Below are 26,998 nucleotides of genomic sequence, written 5' to 3' on the forward strand. Positions count from 1 at the left end.
CCATTAGAATTTGAAAGAGAGTATTCCAGTCAACATTGTCAAAAGCTTTATCTAAGTCTACAAATGCTAGAAACGTAGGTTTGCCTTTCCTTAATCTTTCTTCTAAGATAAGTGGTAAGGTCAGTATTGCCTCACGTGTTCCAGTATTTCTAAGGAATCCACACTGATCTTCCCCGTGGTCGGCTTCTACTAGTTTTCCATTCGTCTGTAAAGAATTCGTGTTAGTACTTTGCAGCTGTGGCTTATTAAACTGATTGTTCGGTAATTTTCACATCTGTCAACACCTGCTTTCTTTGGGATTGGAATTATTATATTCTTCTTGAAGTCTGAGAGTATTTCGCCTGTTTCATACATCTTGCTCACCAGATGGTAGAGTTTTGTAAGGACTGGCTCTCCCAAGGCCGTCAGTAGTTTCAATGGAATGTTGTCTACTCCGGGGGCCTTGTTTCGACTCAGGTCTTTCAGTGCTCTGTCAAACTCTTCACGCAGTATCGTATCTCCCATTTCATCTTCATCTACATCCTCTTCCATTTCCATAATATTGTCCTCAAGTACATCGCCGTTGTATAGACCCTCTATATACTCCTTCCACCTTTCTGCTTTCCCTTCTTTGCTTAGAACTGGGTTTCCATCTGAGCTCTTGATATTCATACAAGTGTTTCTCTTATCTCCAAAGGTCTCTTTAATTTTCCTGTAGGCAGTATCTATCTTACCCCTAGTGAGATAAGCCTCTACATCCTTACATTTGTCCTCTAGCCATCCCTGCTTAGCCATTTTGCACTTCCTGTCGATCTCGTTTTTGAGAGACGTTTGTATTCCTTAATTATTAATGTCAATTGTTATTCTCTGCTGTTATTTGTGTTGCTAATTACAATTGCATCATTAAAATTTTTCAGGTGTAGGTAGCTGAACCGTAGGTACATACACAAACTGAGGTGGTTATGTACTTTTTTTCGCCCCTGGTCTGCCGTAAGAGACGACCGTAAGCCTTTATCTGGTTAGGCTGTTATAAACAATAAATAAATGAAAAGAAAACTTATCTCAAGAGTCATTTGAAATGAAGCACGTATTTATTTGAAATTATTTGCTTGAAGTTAAAATTTTGGTCGTTCAGCGGAATAAAGACCATGACTCGGCGCACAGAGGTACTCGTCTGCTACGACGATAGTGTAGATATCAGTGTGACGTATAGAGGCACGTGAGAAAGGGAAACGTAACGGAGTTTGACATACAACAGATACGCGGAGATAATCACACGTGACAACATGAATCAGTGGCGCGAGGTAGACAAATTCCATATACGCTATAAGCTTGGACGCTATTTAATCAACGCGACACTGGGCCGTGTAATCTACACCTGCAAGAGGCGTGCATCGGTGGAGAGCAACAGACGGCGAGACATGAAGGTGAGCAAGCGTCTCACGTTAGCCTGGCGACGTGTGTGCCGGGAGGGGGGCTCTTCCACTGCAGCTGGTTTGGGTCTCAACGGTTACAGCCTTCACGTTTTCTGGCACTGCGGGCGTCTTAAGTTGTAGTAATGTGTGTGTGTGTCTGTAAAATAAAGACAGAGAGAGAGATTGAATTTTCTCATTGCGAGAGTGTTGAAGGGCGATCTGTTATTGTTACAAACCACTGAAAAACCAAGACCACACGAAATTTTTTCATTGAGGACAACCAATTTCAACAGTCTTAGCTGTCACCTTCAGGCCTTAAACTTTTTTTTGTAGTAAAACATGTTCATTTTACGCTGAACCTCACGCACAAGATGTCAGGTGGATTATTCAGCATATTACAAACGTCTGTCATCGCAACATTTATAATATGCTGACCTTGTCGAGCGGGATTAGCCGAGCGGTCTCAGGCGCTGCACTCATGTACTGTGCGGCTGGTCCCGGCGGAGGTTCGAGTCCTCCCTCGGGCATAGGTGTGTGTGTTTGTCCGTAGGATAATTTAGGTTAATTAGTGTGTAAGCTTAGGGACTGATGACCTTTGCAGTTAAGTCCCTAAAGATTTCACACACATTTGAACATTACGGTATATTGATAATTTTTACTTATGGACCGTCTGACAGCAACTGAATAAAACACAATTTTAGTGCCATACGCGTTTCGCCGTTATTTTCTGCAAGGCATCATCAGTGGCCTGGAATATGTACATATGTTAGCTATTTTATTTACGTTTTTGTTATTGTGCCTATAGGTTATAAACAGTTCTGGTGGTTGGTATTTCCTATTAAGTAGTAATGTTTTGAACTGTACTTACAGGTTGCGTGGACAATTTCTTACATATTACGCTCCTGTTGCAGTTTTGGTGTTGTTCTTCTTCTTATGAACGCCAATTTGCGATTTTTTCCACATTTCACAGCACTATGCACTGAACGCTTGTTTTTATGCAATGTTTTGGTTTCTGTTGCCGACTGTCAAATGTTTTTGCCAAAGATCGAATGTTATTGCCAAACTTATGAGTGTAACTATTGGAGTATCTGTGGCCTGTTCGTGTATGCATTTGTGTATGTGTGTGTGTGTGTGTGTGTGTGTGTGTGTGTGTGTGTGTGTGTGTGTGTGTGCGTGTGTGTCTCCAGATGGTGTGGGGAAGAGTATTTTTGTTTGTTTGTTTTATGTTATCATTTCCTTTATTAATTGTAGTAGGGAGCCTGTGCTGATGTGTGTTTGTTCATTTATCACATGTTTGTTTTCTGCTATGGCTTTCTGGATGTGGAAGTTTTCTTGCATTTCTATAAGATGTTTGTCATTGTTGCTTATTCTCATTATTTTCATTTCTTGTTCCATGTTTGTAGGATGATTGTTATGCTGTTTTAAATGCTCTGCAAATGTGGAATGGTTTGTTTCATACTTCCAACATCTGATATGTTCTTTGTATCGTGTTTCAAAATTCCTGCATGTCATGCCTATGTATACTGCATCACAACTGTGACATTCAAGTTTATATATTCCTGATTGTTGGAATTTGTCCCTCTTGGTAGCTGGCTGGCTTAGGTGTGATTGAAGGGTTAGCCCAGGCTTGTATGCTATTTTGAAGCCCTGTCTCTTTAGGATGTTTGCAACTCTGTGTGTTAGTTTATGTGTGTAGGTCATGGTGTACCATGTGGTTCTTTTCTGTGTGGTGTTGTCATTGTGTGTCTTTGTTGAGTGTGTTTGTAAGTTGTCAGCTTGTGAGTTCTCTTGTATTCTGGAAATCTTGTGTTTGTTTCGTATTTGTGTTTTTATTTTTCGATTGAACCCATGTACCACATGTGTGTCATACCCGTTGTTCCTAGCTATTGTATGATTGTACTCATTTCTTGTTCATGGTTTCTCTTGCTGAGTGGGATTCTGTTCAATCTATGTAACATGTGTCTTAGTGCTGCAAGTTTCTGGTTGTGGGGGTGGTTGGATATGGAATGTATTATTGTGTCTGTGGCTGTTGGTTTTCTAAAGATGTAAAATGTATGTTTACCATTTTCTTTTTAAATTGTAATGTCAAGAAAATTTATTTGATTTTCTTTTTCAAGTGTGAATTTTATGTTCTGATGAGCTTTGTTTATTTCTGAATGAAGTTCATCTATTTTTTCACTTGTCTCATCTACCAGACAAATAATGTCATCCACATATCTGTACCAATATATGATTTTGAAACTTTCATTTGTGGTTATCAAATATCTGATTTTCTAGGTGACTGATGAAAATGTTTGCTAGTGTTCCTGATATTGGGGACCCCACGGGCAGTCCATCAGTTTGTAGATAATATTCTTTCTCAAACTGAAAGTAGTTTTGTTCAGTTGTCAGTCTGAGCATATCTGTTATTTCTTTTATTGCGTCTGTGGTGAGGTTGCTGTTGGATGAGAGACTTTGTTCTATGATTTCTATTGTTTCTGTGATAGGGATGGAGGTATACACATTTTCTATATCGAATGAAATCAGTGATGCGGTGATTGTTTCTGTGATAGGGATGGAGGTATACATATTTTCTATATCGAATGAAATCAGTGATGCTGTGTGTGGTACCTGTATGTTCTGTATGTTTTCTATTAGGTTTCCTGTGTTTATCACTGTTCTGTTGTTTTCTACTCAACATTTCTCTTTTTGTGCTGACATTTATCCACTTTCAATCTTCTGCATGAGATTCAGCGCAAAACGAACACGTTATACTTTAGAAAATGTTTAAGGGCTGAAGATGACAGCTAAGACTGTTGAAACAGGTTGTCTTGAATGAAAAATAGTTAGTGAGTTCTTGGTTTTTCAGTGGTTTGTAACAGAGAGAGAAATTCATAGTTACTGAGTTAACTCGTTAATTACGTAATCCACTAATATTCATTACATGACGTGGAACGACTGAGTTGAACAAAAGATTGAGGAGTGTCTGCCTCATGGAACTGACGCCGCTATACACTGAGATGAGAAAGCTCATGGGATAGTTATATGTACAACCACAGATGGCAGTGGAATCGCGTACGCAGGGTATAAAAGGGCAGTGCATTGGCGGAGCTGTTTTTTGTACTCAGGTGATTCATGTACAACGGTTTCCGACGTCATTGTGGCCGCCGCCGGGAATTAACAGACACTGAACACGGAATGGTAGTTGGAGCTACACGCATGGGACATTCCATTTCGGAAATCGTTAGGGGAGTTGAGTATTCCGAGATCCACAGTGTCAAAGAGTGTGACGAGAATACAAAGTTTCAGGTGTTACCTCCCACCACGCACAACGCAGTCGCCGACGGCCTTCACTTAACGACCGAGAGCAGCGGTGTTTGGTAGAGGTGTCAGTGCTGACAAACATAGCTGTGTGACGTAACCGTAGAAATCAATGTGGGACGTACGAGGAATGCATTCGTTAGAATAGTGCGGCGAAATTTGGCGTTAATGAGCTATGGCAGCAGACGACAGACGCGAGTGCCCTCGGTAACAGCACGACATCGCCTGCAGCGCCTCTCTTGGACTCGCGACCGGATCGGTGGGACTCTAAGACGACTGGAAAACCGTGGCCTGGTGACTATATCAGTTGGACCCTAGACGACTGGAAAACTGTGGCGTGATCAGATGAATCCCTGTTTCAGTTGGTAAGAGCTGATGGCAGCGTTGGAGTGTGGCGCAGGTTGTCAACAAAGCATTGTGCAAGCTCGTGGTGGCTGCATAACGGTCTGGGCTCTGTTTACATGGGATGGACTGGCTTCTCTGGTCCAACTGAACCGGTCTCTGACCGGAGATGGTCGCGTTCGGCTGCTTGGAGACCATCTGTAGGCATTCATTTTATGGATTACAAATGTGCCGTGTCACCAGCCCACAGCTGTTCCCGATTGGTTTGAAGGAGATTGTGGACAATTCGAGCGAATGATTTGGCCATCCGTACCGCCCGACACGAACCCCATCGAACATTTATCGGACACAATCGAGAAGTCAGTTCGTGCACAAAATTCTGCACCGGAAACACTTTCACAATTATGGACGGCTTTAGAGGCAGTGCGGCTCGGTTTGTCTGCAGGCGGTTTCCAACGGCTTGTTGGGTCCACGCCACGTCGAGTGGCTGCACTATGCTCGGCAAAAGTAGGTCCGTCAAGCTATTACAGGGTACCTCAAGCCTTTTGTCAGCTCACTGTGAAGGATAGGGTCAGTGTTATGTGGTGCTTATTGACCTCTCTTTGACTGAAGTACTAGGGCGAGTGACACACTGACTGAGCGCTGGGTTTCATACCTTTTCGCCCCATAGCCCACAGACAGACTCGCTGGTATGGTGGGTGTGTAGTAACTGCTGGTGCACTAGTGGATTCTCTGAAGCGGACAGTTCACGGGCACGCTGGTGGTTGCTTACCGCTCTGTCTTGCCCTACACAGTCGACAACAATCTTCTCCCAAACTTCTACGGCGTGAACGGTTCTTCGTGGCGAAACATGGCCAGCTCTGTGTGGCTTCAACAAGGCAGTTTCTCGTAATTTGTAAATCTTCGGCCGTGAATTACTCTGAATGGCGCGTCTTAATGCGTATTTTTTTCTGCTCCTCAGTCTCTGCTCCAAGTAGTAGAACGGACTGCTTAATATCTGGCCCTATCATCCGACGCGCTTATTTTCGCCAGTATTTCATTTGGTTGGGAGGAGGGCAGAGGGGATCCCAAATGAAAATATTCACGAGGCGACTTGCCGTTCTCGCATTCTCATGCCAGCCGAACCTAACCTACCAGAAACCATGATCGGAACTGGGTAATTCAGATTATCCCTCGAACAGCGTTATCCATCGTCCAGATATTAATTAAATTTTAATGCATTTAAGAGCGTACGTGTATGTACGTTGCATAAAAACCTTAGATAGGGGCAGCTACATCCCCCTGTGTTAGATTAGGAACAGCAGACGGCCTGTATAACACTTCCTTGGAGGACGGCGGATGTCACTCCTGTTTCATTTTGGCTTTGGCTCAACTACTGTGCGAAGTACGAATAGCTTGCAATGAAAATTAACAGCTACTATGAGTTTGTCTTTGCTGCTTGTTAGGACATACACAGAGCGTTCCGAAGTTACCGATACAAACGTATAGCACTTGCAAGCGGGAACGAGTAGATTATATTTTGAACTGTAACTCATGTCCGGAAATGTACGGTTTCTGTGCTACATCCCTCTGAAAAAGTGTTGATATCCTGACCACTTTCACAAGCAATTGATTTGGTGTGACCCAGTACGTCGCTTGTTTTAGAATTCCACTCATTAATAGCCAAAGACATTGCTCGTCTAGTCACTGAGGGGTTCTCTTACACGTGATGCAGTACGGCCTCTTCCGCTTCGGATGTGCGGTGTCTTCTTGGAGCACCACAGACACGCCTGCTGATGGTGAAGGTACCGTTTCTCGAAGCCGTTGCATTAACTGTGGCAAATAGGATTTGCGGTAGGGTCGGATGTTGTGGAGAACGATCTTGATAAAGGCGACGAGCAGCTTTTCCTTACCGCGAACATCCCCATTCAGAAGGATCATGTTGGTGTATTCTGCGAATGTGATATCAACCATGTCGTATAGTACTGTATTGTACGAGGATTGTTTTTTAAGTAAGGGCCGTTCGCGCGTATAGTCCCGTAGTTCGCGCGGACGCCGCAACAAGCAACCGCGCCACTTGCCGGCATCCTTCCCGTTCACACAGATGCAAGTTGCAGCTCTGTAGTTGACGTGTACGCATCGCCGTGCTACTTTATAATGTTTACGATTATTGAATCACCCGCCGCGTGTGAGATACGGTCAGTGATACGTTTTCTGACCGCGAGAAGCCTATCAGCTGCAGAAATTCGTCGTCAGTTAACAGAAGTTTATGGCTTGAATGCAATGAGTGAAGGTAAAGTGCGTCAATGGGTTAGAGAGTTTAAAAATGGCCGTCAAAACGTCCATGACGAAGAACGCTCAGGCCGGCCCTCTGTGATCACTGATGATTTGGTGGCTGCAGTCGAAACAAAGATTCGAGAGGACAGAAGACTCACAATTTCCACTCTTTCTTTGGAATTTCCATAAGTTTCAAGATCGGTTTTGTACAAAATTGTCTGAAAACCTAAACTTTAAGAAACTGTGTTCTCAGTGGGTACCCAGACTCCTCACAGAGGACCACAAAGGGAAGAGGTTTGCCACTTCGTTAGACTTTTTGATTCGTTACGAGGAAGAAGGGGATGACATGTTGAGTCAAATTGTCACTGGAGATGAAACATGGGTATCCCATATCACTCCCGAAAGCAAGCGACAATCGATGGAATGGCGACACACAACATCACCCGTCAAGGTCAAAACCAAACAGACGTTGTCAAAGCGCAAGATTATGACAACTGTGTTCTGGGACCGGCGCGGTGTTTTGCTAGTGGACTTTATGCCACGAGGAACGACAATCAACTCAGATGCCTACTGTGCAACTCTAAAGAAGCTCCGCAGAGCAATTCAAAACAAAAGGCGCAGCATGCTGACAAAAGGAGTTTTGCTCCTGCACGATAACGCTAGGCCTCACACCTCTCAAAAGACTTGGGATTTGATTGATTCTTTTGGCTGGGAAGTTTTGGACCATGCACCATACAGCCCCGACCTTGCTCCGAGCGATTTTCACCTTTTCCGGTACCTTAAACACCATCTTGGCGGGCAGCGCTTCAATGACGACGATGAAGTGAAAGCAGCCGTGAACTCTTGGCTGTCGGAGCAGGCGGCCGAATTCTTTGAAGAGGGAATTAAAAACTTAGTTGTACGGTATGACAAGTGCTTAAATAAATAAGGTAACTATGTAGAAAAATAGGTGAAAGTGTGTAGAATCAGAAAATAAAAGTTTTTTACGAAAGTATTTGTATCTTTTTTAAAAAATAAAAACGGCCCTTACTTAAAAAACAACCCTTGTATGTCAACCAGTGGCCTAGAAACGACGGAGAGGCTCCGCCACCGCCGCAGCCGCAGTGGTCCACAACCCCACGACGACTACCGCAGTCCACTTCACCCCTCCGCCATCCCACACCGAACCACTCTTTCTGGGTTATTGTGCGGTTCGTCCACCCCCCCTCCCCCCGGCCACAGGGAACGTCTCACACCAGTCAAGTGTAAACCCTATGTTTGCGTGGTAATGATGGTGTACCCATACTTAGAGAACTTGTTTGCGCAGCAATCGCCGACATACTGTAGCTGAGCCGGAATAAGGGGAACCAGCCCGCATTCGCCGAGGCAGATGGAAAACCGCCTAAAACCCATCCACAGTCTGCGCGGCTCACCGGTCCTCGACACAAGTCCGCCAGGCGGATTCGTGCTGGGGACCAGGCGCTCCGTCCAACTTCGGAAAGCCGTGCTTTAGACCGCATGGCTAACCGGGCGGGCATCAACAACACTCACAGACACGTGAATGAGGGACGAAACAGGCCACAGGCGTAGCGTAGATGTCAAATGACATCAGCCGGTCCGACGTAACCACCCTCCACCATGAATTTCCTGTTGCATACCTGCCCAGCAGTCCGCAGCTCGTGGTCGTGCTGTAGCGTTCTCGCTTCCCGCGCCCTGGTTCCCGGGTTCGATTCCCAGCGGGGTCAGGGATTTTCTCTGCCTCGTCATGACTGGGTGTTGTGTGATGTCCTTAGGTTAGTTAGGTTTAAGTAGTTCTAAGTTCTAGGTGACTGATGACCATAGATGTTAAGTCCCATAGTGCTCAGAGCCATTTGAACCTGCCCAGCAAACGTGTCTTCAAACGGCTGTAGCACGGAAACGGTACGTATCCGGACATGGCTTCCTGTTCACAATACTGTGTACTCACTGCCCTCTACAACTCCAAGAAATTTGTAACAGGAATTTCCGAAGACACTGTACTGTTGTATATGACATGTAGCTGAAGTGTGGAATTTTTCTTTAAATCTGAGATGAGACCTACACCTATTTCCAGTCTCAAGAATATGGACTTATATAGTGCACTCTCTTCCTTTTGCACACACAAACTATGGAAAGAAAGTGAAATATCCGTAATATCCATGATTAAAAAAATGTTCAAATGTGTGTGAAATCTAATGGCACTAAACTGCTAAAGGTCATCAGTCCCTAAGCTTACACACTATTTAATCTAAATTATCCGAAGGACAAACACACATATCCATGCCCGAGGGAGGACTCGAAGCTCCACCGGGACCAGCCACACAGTCCATGACTGCAGCGCCTGAGACAGCTCGGCTAATCCTGCGTGGCACATCCATGATATCTCTCAAACAATTCAAGATAACGAAACGAGTTTTTAGGAAGTGATAGTATGCAAGCGGACAGTATTTTGTGTTGCAAAAATGGTTCAAATGGCTCTGAGCACTATGGGACTTAACTGCTGAGGTCATCAGTCCCCTAGAACGTAGAACTACTTAAACCTAACTAACCTAAGGACATCACACACATCCATGCCCGAGGCAGGATTCGAACCTGCGACCGTAGCGGTCGCGCGGTTCTAGACTGTAGTACCTAGAACCGCTCTACCACTCCGGCCGGCTTTTGTGTTACAGTTAACGTGAAAATCTTTCTTACCTATCACGCTACTCCAGTAACTACAGATATTTCAATGAAATAATATCATTGTTTTAAGGGCCATCTGAGCCGTGGCGCCATTGAATTAGTAGGCTCTTCTGTCTGGCGTCACTGGCTCAGGTGTAGTGTCGACTATCCCTCTTGCGGCCCCATTGCCAATATCTATGGGGAAAAGTTCGTACCTGTGGGTTCTGTCCTTAGAAGCTCTTTGCTTCCTGATATATATACGAGGTTCGCTGGCCCGAGAGGGGGGTACAAAGTTTGGGGATTGGTGGCAGCGTCGCGACAAGAGATGGTCACGTGGTCCGAGCGGCCAAAGCCACGAGCTGCGCAAGGGGGGCCTGCGAAGAGCGAAGATACCGGAGCACTTCACCGGGGTCAGCGTCGACTACAAGCAGCGGGCAACATTCCGTGGGTTGGTTGGCAACATTCGTGTTGGATGATCTCTCGTGGCCTGGCTGCCCTCTTCTACCTGGCTCTCTTTGGCAACACTCAGTAACTGCTGCGACGCACCGTGGATCCATGTAACTGCTTGCTGGGGAGTAACATTCCGTAACCCTCGTGGTGATTTGTTGCATTGTCCACCGGCCGCCCTTATTTTTTTCTGGTTTGTACCCAACCTCGGAGCTTTACTCGGCCGGCTCTTTGGTCATAAATACAGGTCGTAGTATTGTGCTAAGGCACTAGTTGTCGTTTGAAAATTTGTCCCGCTATTATACTGCCTTTCTTTTGTGGTTTCTACCCGTTCATTAATGTTTCAGTTAATCAGCTCTTGGTCGTAAATACAGCCACAACTATTGTACTAAGGCACAGGTTGCCGTTTAATAAGAGGGGCCTTGTGGTTCGATTTAGCTGTTAACCGGTTCAATTCTTTGATTTTACTTGCATTTCTCAGTCATTAGTCATAATCTGAACAACCTGTTGTACTCAGCTGTCCGTTTTCGTGTTTGAAAGACCGGGTGATTATTGGTGTATTTTAGCTGGATCTTGTGCTTCTGTCGAGTGAGTTCTCTTGTAATAAGTGTTCACGAGTAATGTTTTAAGACGTTCCTTCAGAGCGGTCTTGATAACTGTCAGTCAGTTTAACTTTGAAAATATTAACAGCCAACTGTCACCAGAGCTGTAGTCAAAATAAAATTGTCAGTAGGGAATGGTTGGGATTTAGTCGCACCTTGGTTGCCGATTGATACTAAGAGGTTGGTTGCTATGAAGTAAGCCTTATCATTGTCATATTGTTTGCTAATCTGTTTAACCTTTAGGCACAGGTGTGCATCTTAACCCCGAACCTTTCGACATACAGCTTTCAAATTAAAAATTAAGTAATCTGTTTTGAGTAATTGAATCGCCCTTTCATCAATGGTGCTTATATAGTTTTTATGTGTTGCAGAAGTGCATTTAATGAGACAGACTGCATCCACCGCGGTAGCAAACACCGCTGTTTCACCCGATAACGGGCGGGCTGCAGGTCCTGACGTCTTGTAATCATTGTTATATTGTTTGCTGTTTTGCAATACACCACTTCAGATTTCTTTTGCAAAGATTAAAAGCTTATTCAACTTAGGGTTTAAGGTCAAAGGAATTTTGCAAATTTGTTCATTTTGATAGAGAAAATTTTATGGTTAAATGCTTCGATTATCTGTAAAACACAGTTTATATATTTTTAAATAAACAGGTTGTGTGAAAAGAAAGTTAGATTGGTGGGTGCTCCCTTCTACGTTTTCCTTAATTCCCGGAAGTACCACATATCACCATCAACTGCCGACAAACGAGATTTAATATAGGTTTTTAACAAAGCAACAAATTATGTGTTTATTTTTATACTGAACATATTCTTACCATAAGTTATTGACCTGACTTGTCCTCCAGTATTGCAACAGCATTAGCTTAATAGTGAGGTGAAATTGAAAGAATTCTGCTCTGCTTTGGCAAAAGAAGCTAATTTTAATACGTCAGTAAGAGAAAGGAAAAAGGCTTAGATGTCAGGAAGAAATAAATCGCACATTCCGTTGCAAGTTCAGGGTAATCCTGTAACCCATTGTGTTTTTAATAATGTACGAGAGTTGCCCAGAAAGTAATGCACCGCATTTTTGTCTCAGCCGAAAACAATGCTACGAATGCGAAACGTTACGTACGTATTAAGTCTCCACAGTGATCGCACCAAGTTTGCGTCACTTCCGAGAGATAGCGTAGCTGCGGGATGTAGTATTGGCAGAAAAGCCAACACTGTTTTTCTAGAGGAGGCCGAAATGCACGCTTTTAATTACACGCTGACTGGCGTGAGGTCTGGAACAGGACAATATCTTGAGAATTGCAAATAAAGTACGTAGATGATGTAATACTTAACTTTAATCCACAATTGTAGAACATCTCTCGTTACGGTACATGCTTCATAATATTAATTATCAATTGAATACGGCGCCTTGCTAGGTCGTAGCAATTGTAGCTGAAGGCTATGCTAACTATCGTCTCGGCAAATGAGAGCGTATTTGTCAGTGAACCATTGCTATGAACGTCGGCTGTACAACTGGGGCGAGTGCCAGTACGTCTCTCTAGACCTGCCGTGTGGTGGCGCTCGGTCTGCTATCACTGACAGTGGTGACACGCGGGTCCGACGTATACCAATGGACCGCGGCCGATTTAAAGGCTACCACCTAGCAAGTGTGGTGTCTGGCGGTGACACCACACGGGAGAGGTTCAAAATAGCGTTTGCAGGTGATGTACGTTACAAGCAACGTACCGTCATTGAATTTCTCACTGCAGAGACAGAAACTGTGGGGAATATTCACAAACGCTTGTGCAAAGTCTATGGAGCGTCTGCTGTCGAGAGAAGTAGAGTTAGTCCTGGACACGGAGGGTGAGGTCATCAGAAGGAGGTTCGGCGGAGCTCCACGTTTTGCAACGGTCGCCGGCCGGAGTGGCCGAGCGGTTCTAGGCGCTTCAGTCTGGAACCGCGCGACCGCTACGGTCGCAGGTTCGAATCCTGCCTCGGGTATGGATGTGTCTGATGTTCTTAGGTTAGTTAGGCTTAAGTAGTTCTAAGTTCTAGGGGACTGACGACCTCAGATGTTGAGTCCCATAGTGCTCGGAGCCATTTGAACCATTTTTTGCAACGGTCGAGGAGACCATCCGCGGCTGTCACACTTGACACACGTGACCTAGCCCCCCGAACTGCCATTTGTTTGGGCCATTAAAGGATGACATTCGTGGGAGACATTTTGAGGACAATGAGGAAGTGATTCATACAGTGAAGCACTGGCTCCGCTACTAGAGGATGGACTGGTATTGACAGGGCATAAACGCCTTTGTTTTGCTCAGCAAGACGGCCATAGAAAGGAATGGAGATAACGTGGAAAATAGGGTGTGTAGATAAAACACCATTCTTTGGCGTGTGTAATTCTCATTATCTTTAACAAAGAATTGTTGAAGAAAAAAATGTGGTGCATTACTTTCTGGGCAACCCTCATACACTTGACTTGCTCGAATTACTGGTTGCACTGGCATAACGTGTTAATATGATTGTTTGCAGACCCCTTAGCTGTAGGTTACAAGTTCTGTCGGTGAGTAAATTCGGGCTGTGGAATTGCACCTCCCCTACCATGCGGTGACCGCCCGCCATGCAACCCCCACCACTGCCGCTGTCCCCTCCCTTACCGTGCCGTCTGGACGGCCACGAGCCAAGTTAACCTGTGCACACCACACTCTACCCTCTTTTGCAGGCTGTGGCCCTACTGGTGTTAGCGACAGTGACGTGCTGGTGTGTGCCGCCGTCGGACGGCGCCAACATCCTGGCCATCTTTGCCGCAGAGAGCAGGAGCCACTGGATCGTCTTTCGGGAGATGCTGGTGGAGCTGGGCAGGAGGGGCCACCACCTCACCGTCCTGGCGCCCTTCCAGGAGCAGCACGAGAACTGGGAGCTCCTCAAAATGGCGGACCCCCAAATGGATCATAGAAGTACGTATGGATCATGTTCTGTCTCACAGACCTACTGAAATGGATTGTCTCTCGTAGCAGCCACTGCATTATTCTTTGCTTGAAATGCACTCTCTCTCGAAATACTTACACTGGTGGATATGTAAATGTTGCACATTTCAGTATAAGTTCACAAAATAGGAGGGGTGTTCCGTAAGTAATGCAATACATTTTTTCTGAAAGCAGGTTGTTTTTATCAGGATTCCAGTACACCACATTATTCCTTCCTCTTACGGCTACAAGACCCCTTTCTTTCAAAGTAATCTCCATTCAATGCGACGACCTTGGGGAGGGCCTGTATGCCCGAATGGCACCACTCTACTGATCGACTTGGGAGCCAATATCTTGCAGTATCAGTAACCTCCCATCACCGACATACCGTCTCCTGTGGAGTCCATTCTTCATTGTGCCAAACAGATGGAAGTTGGAAGGTGCGAGATCCAGGCTGCAGGGTGGATGTAGAAGAATGGCCCAATGAAAATTTCTGAGTTTGTCTCGGGTGTGCAGACTCGTGTGAGGCTGTGGGTTATCATGGAGAAAGAGTCCGCCCTGACAGCTGAATGGTCAGCGTCCTAACAGGGGGCCTGGATTCGATTCCCGGCTGGGTCGGGGATTTTCTCCACTCTGGGACTGGGTGTTGTGTTGTCTTCATCCTCATTTCATCCCCATCCAGCGCGCAGGTCGCCCAATGTGGCGTCGAATATAATAAGACCTGCACCAAGGCGGCCGGACCTGCCCCGTCAGGGGCCTCCCGGCCAATGACGCCAAACGCTCGTTTCATTTCATTTCATGGAGAAAGAGAAGTTCGTATGCATGTTTGTGGGGACGAACGCTATGAAATAGGTTCTTCAGTTTCCTTGCACAGCACACTTCAGAGTTGATCGTTGGAGCATGAAGAAGGACATCAAACAGAATAACCCCATAAGTGTCGCCATGACTTTGACGGTTAGTGTGGCTTTGAACTTTTTCTTGGCCCCCCCTCCCATCCCCATGGATTGCCATTTTGTTTCTGGTTCAAAGTGAAGAAGATATGTGTCATCGCCTGTGACGATGTTCGACAAAAAATTATTATAATGAGCCTCATAACGCGAAAGCGACTCCGCACAGTTGGTCCTTGATTGCTCTTTACAGTGTTCCGTTGGGTGGTGAAGAACCCAGCGGGCACATACCTCCTGAGTACCCCAACTGGTGGACCAGTCTGTCAGCACTACCAACGGGGACATCCAGCCGAACAGCGAGTTGTTTGTTTGATTTGAATGAGAATTGATGCCAAATGAAACACCTTTCAGCCGTCTAGTCTAGCACTATTCTACAAAGAGTGTTAAAGACAAAAGATTTCGATCACGGTCAGCTACTATCGAGGGGACTAATTCAGTCGCTCAGTGGTGTTTCCATTTTTGACATTAACTGCCACGCCATAACATTTACAGCACTTATTTACATTTTGCTTCTTTACAGGAATCAACTTTCTCGTCTTTGAGAAGATTCCGACCATACTGCAGCTGATGTTTCTTTTCTACATGAGCGTGGACCAATGTCGCAAGATTATGGAGGACGCGGCAGTGCAGACTTTACTCCAGTCGCAAGACAGGAAGCTCGACCTCATCATATTCGAGACGTTCGTTCAGGACTGCCTCCTCGGTTTCGCGCACAAGTTCAAAGTGCCGGTCGTCGCTGCGTCGCCCATAGCCGGCGGCAGCTCCTGGATCAACGACATGATCGGCAACCCTTACCCCCTGGCCTACGTGCCCGAAACCGCGCTGCCCTACACCGGAAACATGAACCTGTTCCAGCGGGCGAACAACGTCCTCACCGCCTCCGTGTACAGATTCTGCCGCCGCTTCTTTTACCTCCCGTCTATGGACGAAATAGCCCGAGAGCACTTCAAAGACCCCGCCATGCCTGCGTTGGCCGACCTGGAGCGTAATACGTCCCTCGTCTTAAGCATTTCGCACTTCAGCTTCCATCATGTGAAGCCTATGCTGCCAAACATGGTTGAAGTTGCGGGGATGCACATCAAACCTCCTAAGAAACTTCCGCAGGTAAGTTCCGTACGAAATCTGACTCCTGTAACAATACACACAGCTGCGCGTACAAATGTCTGTTATTCAGTCTTATATGAGGGGGCTCAATAAGTAAAGCAACACATTTTTCTTTCTCGCCCAATTTAGCTTGATAAAATGTGGAATGACTAGTGGCACAGCCGGCCGGGGTGGCCGTGCGGTTGTAGGCGCTACAGTCTGGAGCCGAGTGACCGCTGCGGTCGCAGGTTCGAATCCTGGCTCGGGCATGGATGTGTGTGCTGTCCTTAGGTTAGTTAGGTTTAATTAATTCTAAGTTCTAGGGGACTGATGACCTCAGAAGTTAAGTCGCACAGTGCTCAGAGCCATTTGAACCATTTGAACTAGTGGCACATCGAGGAACATTCCCGCTTCAGCCCCTACAGTTTCATAAAGTTCCGATAGGTGGTGCCTCTGTACGTAGCCTTCAAAATGGCGTCAATAATGGAGGTGCGTTCCAGGCAAGAGATGATGATGATGATGATGATGATGATGATGAAATGATGAGGACAATACAAACACCCAGTTCCTGGTCAGAGAAAATCCCCAAACTAGCCAGGAATCGAACCCGGAACTCCGTGATCCTAAGGTGGCAACGCTAGCCACTAGACCACGAGCTGAGGACTTCAGGCAAGAGGGCTGTCACTGCATTTCATTTGGAGGGAAACCAGAGTATGGCAGATATTGATAGGCGCTTGGAGATCTGGCAGTGAACAAAAGTACGGTGAGTCGTTGGGCGAGTTGCCTGTTATTATCGCAACAAGGTCGCGCAAATCTGACCCATCTCCTGCGTGCCGGCAGGCGGCACACAGTTGTGACTCCTGCAGTGTTGGAACGTGCGGACACTCTCGTTCGAGATGATCGACGCATGCCAGTCAAACATCTTGCTGCTCAACTGGACGTCTCTGCTGGCAGTGCGTTCCAAGCTCACAAAATGCCGTTCGACTGTTGTTCTTCAAGCCCGGATCTCGCACCTTCCGACCTATCTGTCTGGCCCGAAGAAGGATGCATTCCGTGGGAAGCAGTACTTGGATAAGGGTAGGTTACTGATGCAGCGAGACGTTGGCTCCGACGTCAACCAGTAGAGTGGTACCGTGCGGGCATGCAGACCCTGCCAGCAAAGTGGTGTAAGGCTGTCGCACGGAACGGAGATTATGTTGAAAAACAAGGCCTTTAGCCAGAAGAGTGGGGAGTGATATAGTGTGTTGGAATCCTAAATGAAACCAACCTGCATTCAGAAAAAAAATTTTACATTACTTCTTTAACACTCCTCGTAAATTAGTTTTTATGCTGCATTATAAGACAATAAGATCACACCAGACTTCCCGTTGTAAAACTTGTCTACCATGTTTGTCATAGTTTTGCATTAAGGGAGCTACAGTGAAAATCTAATTATGCAATTATTGGATCAATTTCTTAATTAACCGATTATATAAAATTACATCTACATCTATACTCCGCAAGCCACCCAACGGAGTGTGGCGGAGAGCACTTTGCGTGCCACTGTCATTACCTCCCTTTCCTGTTCCAGTCGCATATGGTTCGCGGGAGGAACGACTGCCGGAAAGCCTCCGTGCGCGCTCGAATCTCTCTAATTTTACATTCGTGATCTCCTCGGGAGGTATAAGTAGGGGCAAGCAATATATTCGATACCTCATCCAGAAACGCACCCTCTCGAAACCTGGACAGCAAGCTACACCGCGATGCAGAGCGCCTCTCTTGCAGAGTCTGCCACTTGAGTTTCCTAAACGTCTCCGTAACGCTATCACGCTTACCAAATAACCCTGTGACGAAACGTGCCGCTCTTCTTTGGATCTTCTCTATCTCCTCCGTCAACCCGACCTGGTACGTATCCCACACTGATGAGCAATACTCAAGTATAGGTCGAACGAGAGTTTTGTAAACCACCTCGTTTGTTGGTGGACTACATTTTCTAACGAGTCTCCCAATGAATATCAATCTGGCACCTGCCTTACCAACAATTAATTTTATATGATCATTCCACTTCAAATCGTTCCGCACGCATACTCCCAGATATTTTACAGAAGTAACTGCTACCAGTGTTTGTTTCGCTATCCTATAATCATACAATAAAGGAGCCTTCTTTCTATGTATTCGCAATACATAACATTTGTCTATGTTAAGGGTCAGTTGCCACTCCCTGCACCAAGTGCCTATCCGCTGCAGATCTTCCTGCATTTCGCTGCAATTTTCTAATGCTGCAACTTCTCTGTATACTACAGCATCATCCGCGAAGTACAGTAACATAGTAAATGTAATAACCCTTATCCTTATGTGGTATACAGAACCCTACAGTACCTGCATAATGTGCTCATCATTGCAGGCTTCTGATGATATCTTCCCTCTGTTTGCAACTTGCACGATTAGTTAACATTTCTGACAATGCTAAGTCGTGTGAGATATTTTGCCTTTGCGTTTTGCTCCACACGTTTGCTAGGCGAGCAAGGTCTCACGACTTCAACCCAATAGGCAGAACATGCTTGACAGAATTTGGTTTTCTCTCACATATCTACTGTCTACAGCAAAGTTACTGAATCATCCTTTCGATCTCTTTGTATTTCATGTAAACTGTGTTGCTCACCTGTTTTTGGATAGATGAAGTACACCTCAAAATACTTTCCAATGAAATGAAGCGCATGGATCAGTTAGAAGCAAGACCACCACCAGGATTTTGAGAAACCAAACCCAGCATAAAAATGTGCCTCCAACTTTTCTAATCCATTCTTTTGCTTTTATTTAGCAAAGTAATAGCGGTGTCAGTTTCTCTCACGTTAACCAGGCGTTCGAACAAATACCAACGGTAAAGTTACTACTGATTAAAAACAACCAAAAGTCTGTTGTAGAAGAGAAATACTATTAATATTTCATACAAACTGGGCAAAGTTATATCTGCATTAAGATTGTCATATATTCGTAAAATAAGTACTTCTCACGAAATCACAAACTTTATACATCGCTGTTATTTGTTTGCTAAAGCATATAACTACGAGAAAGAAGCCACTATTACAGCTGCTTCACTACAGCATCCTCTACTTCCGCATAATTTGTTTCGCTTCTTCCTGAGAGAAGTTGTAGCAAAAGTAAAACAGAATATCAGTTGAATCACTAGCGACTACACACCATGATACATTGACAGCGCTTTTCTCGTCTTCGCAGACTACTCTAAAAATAAAAATAGTGTGGGCAAAACCATTTTCTCGTAGGTCGAGAAAAGCAATCTAGAGACGACAGCATACATGTTAGCCGCAAATAAATAATCTAACACAGGATTAAGTAGGATTAATTAAGTTATATAATTCTGCTTTTTTCTGTTTATTTATTACAAGGGTTGTATTCACACTAAGTAAGCATTACTAATTGCTCGATCTGCATTTACTGCGAGTAAAATAGTAAGTATGAATTTGTTAAGTAGCAAGCACATTATTACGTTATCCAATGGACGTTAACTACAGAAAATTGTTTTACCTCTTTGATAACCGACAAAACTGAAAAACAAAAATTAAAACTGCTGCTGTAACGATATTGTACTTCTTATGAGCTGGTATTAATTTCAGGATCTACAAACGTTCATGGATGCTGCAAAGGATGGTGTGATATACTTCAGTCTGGGTAGCAACGTAAGAAGCGCGGACCTTCCGGAGGACTACAGGAACATTTTCTTCAGTGTATTCTCCAAACTGAAAACGAAGGTCCTCTGGAAGTTTGAAGTGGACTCTTTCCCTAACATGCCAGCCAACGTTAAGATTGATAAATGGTTTCCTCAGAGCGATATACTAGGTAAGTCTGTGCGCCAATAGTTCAGCATCGAGTGGCCATGTAAGACTTTCCAGTACTTCTTGCTCTTTTGTTTCATACTTCCCATCACACTCCGTAACTTTCTTCCTTTGATACATAGCTATCTACCAATACTTCTTTCGACATCGCTTTATTCGTCCGAAATTTTATACCCATACATTAAAGAGCTCAGTACATCATCATTCAGGAACATATTTCTCTCTGTGAATTCAACCGTTATTGTACTCGTGTCAGGCTTCACAATCGTTAAGTATATTTGAATCAAATGTGTCAATAATTACGCATCAGTTTATATACTATTCCAATAACACAATTTGCAAAAGTAAACCATGATTAAATTTTTCAGTGCACTGTTTTGTAGTACACAAAAATTGATGAAAAGAGATAAACTTTGTTGTCATCTCATTACTTTGCAGTTTGTTATAGTCTGTAAAGGCGTTATTGAAATACAATAGTGGTATGCATACTTTTGGTATGACGTCAATATAACATCTGTAGATGAGGCACTCAAATAAATAAAAATCGTATATTTCCAACGGGGACATTTGCTACAAATAATTGCATTGCCTCTTTGAGTGGACGAGCATCAGCATTCCATTTGTCTGCTAAGCGAATGATTTAACCACAAAACTGACAGTTACTCATCATGTTTGATTTCTCCAAGTTGATAACTTCTAATGCGAGAGGTGAAGAAAAACTGGATCTGCAGTGAATGAAAATTTAGGTCAGAACTTTCCTGTTCTGTTCTATCGTAGTATATAAAATTGAACTGCTTAATAGCATATGAAGTTGATAATTTATACGTAGTTTCAGAATAGATGCTTAACACTTACGAAACCTTTTCCATCATATTTGTCTTTATAATTGTCTGAAGCATGAAATACGAAGAGCAATACACCACCATAAGAATGAGAAATAAGTCAGCTACCTGCTAATAAATGCTTTGCGAATTATTCCTTTAAAACAATAGAAGCTTGAATGACTTACATCGTGATTTTATAAATGATTTTGATCCACATTAGCATAAAAGTAACTTATCACAGTAGGAGGTATCTTTTGGAAATTTATGCACAAGAAAATCAACATATATAAAATCAACATAAATACAGACAGGGCGAAATGGAAATTACATAAATTAAGAATCCACCTACACCTGCACATACACAACTGAAACATCCTTTTACGGCATTAGTATCCGATGAAACACCTTGTTTAGCTTTCCAGTTACTTTTCTCGCATTTATCGTTTCTTTCATTTCACCTAATAGATAATAAAGATTCTTTTCATGAACAAATTTTTATTTTCACTGAATAAAACACAGTTTTTCCGTTCACTAATAGAGATTGTTATCTTGAGCAAGAAAAAACGATTGCATAGCGTTTTCATATTTATAAAATACTGAGATAAATATTGTGTTGCTTTTACAAAGCCTGCAGACTGCTGAAGATCAGTTTTAAAACACGCTTTGAAAAACTTATTAGGTGGGTAAAAGCCAAATGTTTAAAAATAATAAAAGTTATTGCTCCTATAAAATAAAATATTTAATAAAGCAAAGAAAAGCTTTCGACTGTAATATTTTCCTCCAAAAAGCAGTGTGATTAATTTTATTTCTATTTCTTGTATTGCGTAAGAACTTGCAAGAATTATGCATTATTTCATTCGTTAGATTTCATAACATCTAATGACATCTCTCAATTGTTTATGGTTTTTATTGTGCGGTTCTTAAGTCTGTAACAGGAAGACATTTCCAGATTTCACTTAGTTTTACTATCCTAAATACAATGATTTGTATTGTTTACATTCTCCCAAAAATAAATTTTAGTCCGTCTTTTCATCTACTATGCATAGGTGTTTATTTTTTGCTTTATGAAATAATTTAAATTCTTTCGTTCTTTTGTAGCTTTAACATCTGGTTGCTGTAGGTTTATCAAAATGTGATTTTTTGTTAATGTTTTAGCCCATAAAAACTTAAAGTTCTTCATGACTCATGGTGGCATGATGAGTTTGCAAGAATCTCTTTATAATGGAGTTCCTTTGCTTGGATTTCCTATATTTGGAGACCAAACACCAAACCTACTCAAAGGACAGGAGAATGGATATGCAATTATGCTCAAGTTTTCAAACTTGACAGAAGAATCGTTGGGATGGGCAGTAAACGAAATGCTCACAAATCCAAAGTAAGATTTACGTGAATATTTTTGTATGGGAATTCAAGTATGGTATTTCTGTTATGGCTATTCAAGCTCTGTTTAAATTGTTTGGATTTATCTGAGTGGAAAGATTGAAGTTTACTTACCATATTATTTGATGATTAGAATTTTAATTATTGCATTAAATATTTTATACATTTACCTGTTATTGTGCAGCATGAATAAAAATTTACCTTGCATTAATTTCTCCAGATATATTTGATACATTTGGTAAATTACACATGTCTGCAGGACTCCGCTTATGTCTAAGATGATATACCACGTTAAAAATAAAATACTCAGTGGCACTGAAATTTTAGTTCGCCGCATTTTTCTCCATGACTAACGAGTGCCAAGTTAGTGTCTATTCTCACAGAAGTGCAAAAAGACTAGCATAGCATCTGGCATGAGATGTTAACCAAGGTCAGTAATTGACAACTGGGAGCTCAAAGCAGCTCAAGCCATAGAGACTGAAGTATAATGTTAACGTATAGGCTGGAATAACTAGTAGAAGTAATTTTATCAACACATATTAAATAGGAGTAATATAAGAGTGGTCTAATAATGTATAAGAAAATAGGAATGAGGACAAGCTGCTACATGGAACAAATGAACATGTCGCAGAAGAGATGTATAGCAAGTCAACACCCACTACAGTAGTAAAAGTTTATATTACTATTAGCTCCACGTATGATAAAGAGACTGGAAGCCTGTATTATGAGATAAAAATTTATGTCGATAGTAGAAAAAAGAAGAGAAGTAATTATAGTAGGGAAACCTGGTCTGAGTCGATGGATTGAAAGGGGAAACCCGGCAGTGTTTTTCCACTGAGCACTGTTCAATCATTGCTAACATTTGGTTTAAAATTTATGGAAAAAATCTATGGACATCAAAAAGTTTCAGACAGATAACCTAATGGTAAGACAGTGACTTCAGAATTAGATGTTAAAGTGCAAAACATTTCCAGGAGGAAATGTGGAATGCCCATAATGTATTGGTTATGAACCGCAGATTAAAACAGAAGAACTTGAAGAAAAATAGGAAGTTAAGGAGTTGGCACTTGTGTAAGCTGAAAGAACCAGCGCTTGTCGAGAAATTTAAAACGAACATTAGGCACTAATTGACTGAAACTGGGAAAAATAACGCGTCAGAAAACGAATGAGTGGCTTTGACAAAAGAAATAGTGAAGATCATAAAGAATTTAGAAATTGTTGGATAGCACAAAAGATTAAATGACGAAAGGAGAAAAAATGAAAATTGAGCAAACTATACAGACAAAAGGGAAAATAGACATCAAAAAAATGAGATCGACAGGAAGTGCTGAGAGGGAAACCGTGAATGCTAGAGGAGAAAAGCAGAAGCTGCCTAGATGAAAATTAAAGAGGATTTTGGCCGTAACGAAGCGCCTGTATTAGTATTACCAGTTCAGATTGCAGGCCAGTATTAAAAAAAGGATAGGGTGAAAGATGGAATAAATATATACACTCCTGGAAATTGAAATAAGAACACCGTGAATTCATTGTCCCAGGAAGGGGAAACTTTATTGACACATTCCTGGGGTCAGATACATCACATGATCACACTGACAGAACCACAGGCACATAGACACAGGCAACAGAGCATGCACAATGTCGGCACTAGTACAGTGTATATCCACCTTTCGCAGCAATGCAGGCTGCTATTCTCCCATGGAGACGATCGTAGAGATGCTGGATGTAGTCCTGTGGAACGGCTTGCCATGCCATTTCCACCTGGCGCCTCAGTTGGACCAGCGTTCGTGCTGGACGTGCAGACCGCGTGAGACGACGCTTCATCCAGTCCCAAACATGCTCAATGGGGGACAGATCCGGAGATCTTGCTGGCCAGGGTAGTTGACTTACACCTTCTAGAGCACGTTGGGTGGCACGGGATACATGCGGACGTGCATTGTCCTGTTGGAACAGCAAGTTCCCTTGCCGGTCTAGGAATGGTAGAACGATGGGTTCGATGACGGTTTGGATGTACCGTGCACTATTCAGTGTCCCCTCGACGATCACCAGTGGTGTACGGCCAGTGTAGGAGATCGCTCCCCACACCATGATGCCGGGTGTTGGCCCTGTGTGCCTCGGTCGTATGCAGTCCTGATTGTGGCGCTCACCTGCACGGCGCCAAACACGCATACGACCATCATTGGCACCAAGGCAGAAGCGACTCTCATCGCTGAAGACGACACGTCTCCATTCGTCCCTCCATTCACGCCTGTCGCGACACCACTGGAGGCGGGCTGCACGATGTTGGGGCGTGAGCGGAAGACGGCCTAACGGTGTGCGGGACCGTAGCCCAGCTTCATGGAGACGGTTGCGAATGGTCCTCGCCGATACCCCAGGAGCAACAGTGTCCCTAATTTGCTGGGAAGTGGCGGTGCGGTCCCCTACGGCACTGCGTAGGATCCTACGATCTTGGCGTGCATCCGTGCGTCGCTGCGGTCCGGTCCCAGGTCGACGGGCACGTGCACCTTCCGCCGACCACTGGCGACAACATCGATGTACTGTGGAGACCTCACGCCCCACGTGTTGAGCAATTCGGCGGTACGTCCACCCGGCCTCCCGCATGCCCACTATACGCCCTCGCTCAAAGTCCGTCAACTGCACATACGGTTCACGTCCACGCTGTCGCGGCATGCTACCAGTGTTAAAGACTGCGATGGAGCTCCGTATGCCACGGCAAACTGGCTGACACTGACGGCAGCGGTGCACAAATGCTGCGCAGCTAGCGCCATTCGACGGCCAACACCGCGGTTCCTGGTGTGTCCGCTGTGCCGTGCGTGTGATCATTGCTTGTACAGCCCTCTCGCAGTGTCCGGAGCAAGTATGGTGGGTCTGACACACCGGTGTCAATGTGTTCTTTTTTCCATTTCCAGGAGTGTAGTATGGGATATATAAAATAAACGAAGATAATATTATGGATAAGGAAGAGGAAGTAGATGGAGACGAAATGGGAGATATGATAATGCGAGAAAAATTTGACACAGCACGGAAAGAAATTACTGGAAAGAAGGCACCCGTAGTAGACATCATTATTATAGGATCATTGACAGACTTGGGAGTACATACCATGACAAAACTAATCCACTTGGAAGACAAGATAAACGAGAAAGACGAAATCCTTTCGCTTTTCAAGAAGAACGTATAATGCTTGTTCCAAGTATGGTAGGTGCTGGTGGCTGCAAATGGTAATGTAAAGAAGAGTGAGGAGTAAAGTCGTAGAGCACAACCACTGCTTGACCAGAGGAAGCAGCGCGAAATGTATTTTAGTTGTAGCAATTATGGAAAGATGGAGAGGCTTACACAGGATACATAGCGTGGAATGCTGCACCAGGCCAGTCTTCCAACTGAAGACCACAACAGCTTGGCTGGCCGGTGTGGCCGTGCGGTTCTAGGCGCTTCAGTTTGGAACCGCGTGACCGCTACGGTCGCAGGTTCGAATCCTGCCTCGGGCATGGATGTTTGTGATGTCCTTAGGTTAGTTAGGTTTAAGTAGTTCTAAGTTCTAGGGGACTGATGACCACAGCTGTTAAGTCCCATAGTGCTCGGAGCCATTTGAACAACAGCTTGAGTGTGTACCACATCAATAAACAGTATGCCAGAAGCGCTTAAACTGCCCTTTCTACACTCAGCTGTAGAGTAAAAAAGCTGAAAACTGTACTACCACTTTTGAAGAAGAAGGAAGAAAAGGTGAAGATCGATACTTGCAAAGATATTCGATCATGTACTCTATAGACATTGTAGAAGAGCTCGAAAGATGTTTCAAAAGCTCAAAGATTTAAATATTTGTGCAACCAGGTTTCCTTTTAAGCAGTGCTTTTTTTCTAAAAAAAAAAAGTTTGAGAGTACTCCAACATTGGATATAATGCAGCGAAAATTACTTATAACTCAAGCAAGGGATAACACCCATCTGCTTTTAGCCATGACGTCATCAACATGTCGAACTACAAAAAAAGTGGTATCTGACTGTTCAGTTGGCTTTTCACAGTAATGAGGACCACAGCACATTTTACGGTGACTGGTGGTACAGTGAATATAACTTGTCTAAGAAAGACTTGAAGTGACTCACATGAGAACGGAAGTCTCTTTTTATTGCGTCTTTACGTCTTTAACTGATAACTCGAGCCTGCTTGAAACAGCCAATGACATCGCTTTTCCCACCAAAACTGCACTGGTATCGTTCGTATTGCAATTGCCAACATGAAAAAGTGAAATAAAAATTTACGTCCGTGAAATAAATCTTTGGCACTCTTCCAAGTTCTCAGCATCGTTAAAAAATTACTTAGTCGCCGAAAAAGTTTAGGGGCACGCATCCCCCAGCGTTACCCCAGAAAAACAGCACTGCTTATGAGATTTGTTGAAAATCCTGTGCAAAAGTTACAATGCATAAAATTGCATACATTTCGTTTCTGAGTCAAATTCTAGTACTTTTTTTACTTAAATGGCTCACCCGAGAATAGAAAATCAAAGTACAGTTCTTGCATTTGCAATTTCGTAGATACTCTTTTGACATACTATAGAAATCTTGTACACTTGGTAAAGTGTACAAGAATTTTTTTAAGTTGAACATTGTGTAAAATACATTGACAACGTTATTTTATCTCATTGCTCATTGACGGTATTGTGCATAGTGAACATTTGCACTGAATTAAATTTTCAGCTACATGGAGAACGCTAAAAAGTACTCCAGACTGTTCCACGACCGGCCGGAGAAGCCGCTGGACACGGCCGTCAACGCTGTGGAATACGTAGTGCGGCACGGGGGGGCGCGCCACATGCGGTCGGCGGCGCTGGACCTGGCGTGGTACCAGTACCTGCTGCTAGATGTCCTCCTCTTCGTGCTGGCGTGCGCGGCGGCGGCTGTGGCGGCAGCAGTCGTGACAGCGAAGGCCATCGTGGGGGTTATTTCCAGGAGTGGCTCAGCTTTCAGCAAGGAGAAAGGCTCTAAGAGGGACTAG

At 43.9% G+C, this 26,998-nt stretch overlaps 1 protein-coding gene across 1 annotated transcript; it reads left to right on the plus strand.

Annotated features, from left to right (window-relative positions):
- The first annotated feature begins 1,265 nt into the window (after positions 1 to 1,265).
- LOC124711503 (UDP-glucosyltransferase 2-like) lies at positions 1,266 to 26,998 on the plus strand. The gene is made up of 6 exons (XM_047241616.1): positions 1,266 to 1,406; positions 13,700 to 13,934; positions 15,411 to 15,994; positions 19,588 to 19,810; positions 21,786 to 22,005; positions 26,701 to 26,998. Exons 1-6 carry the CDS (start codon positions 1,266 to 1,268, stop codon positions 26,996 to 26,998), a joined length of 1,701 nt encoding a protein of 566 aa, XP_047097572.1.

The sequence above is a fragment of the Schistocerca piceifrons genome, chromosome 8 (genome assembly GCF_021461385.2).
Source record: "Schistocerca piceifrons isolate TAMUIC-IGC-003096 chromosome 8, iqSchPice1.1, whole genome shotgun sequence".
NCBI classification, from domain to species: domain Eukaryota; kingdom Metazoa; phylum Arthropoda; class Insecta; order Orthoptera; family Acrididae; genus Schistocerca; species Schistocerca piceifrons.

What these genes read in the sequence shown, in the direction of transcription:
- LOC124711503 (XM_047241616.1), top strand. Translation starts at nt 1,266, where the DNA reads ATGAATCAGTGGCGCGAGGTAGACAAATTCCATATACGCTATAAGCTT. An exon ending in CTCCTAAGAAACTTCCGCAG is followed by an intron (nt 15,995 to 19,587) that starts GTAAGTTCCGTA and finishes TATTAATTTCAG; the next exon opens with GATCTACAAACGTTCATGGA. An exon ending in TCCTCAGAGCGATATACTAG is followed by an intron (nt 19,811 to 21,785) that starts GTAAGTCTGTGC and finishes TTAATGTTTTAG; the next exon opens with CCCATAAAAACTTAAAGTTC.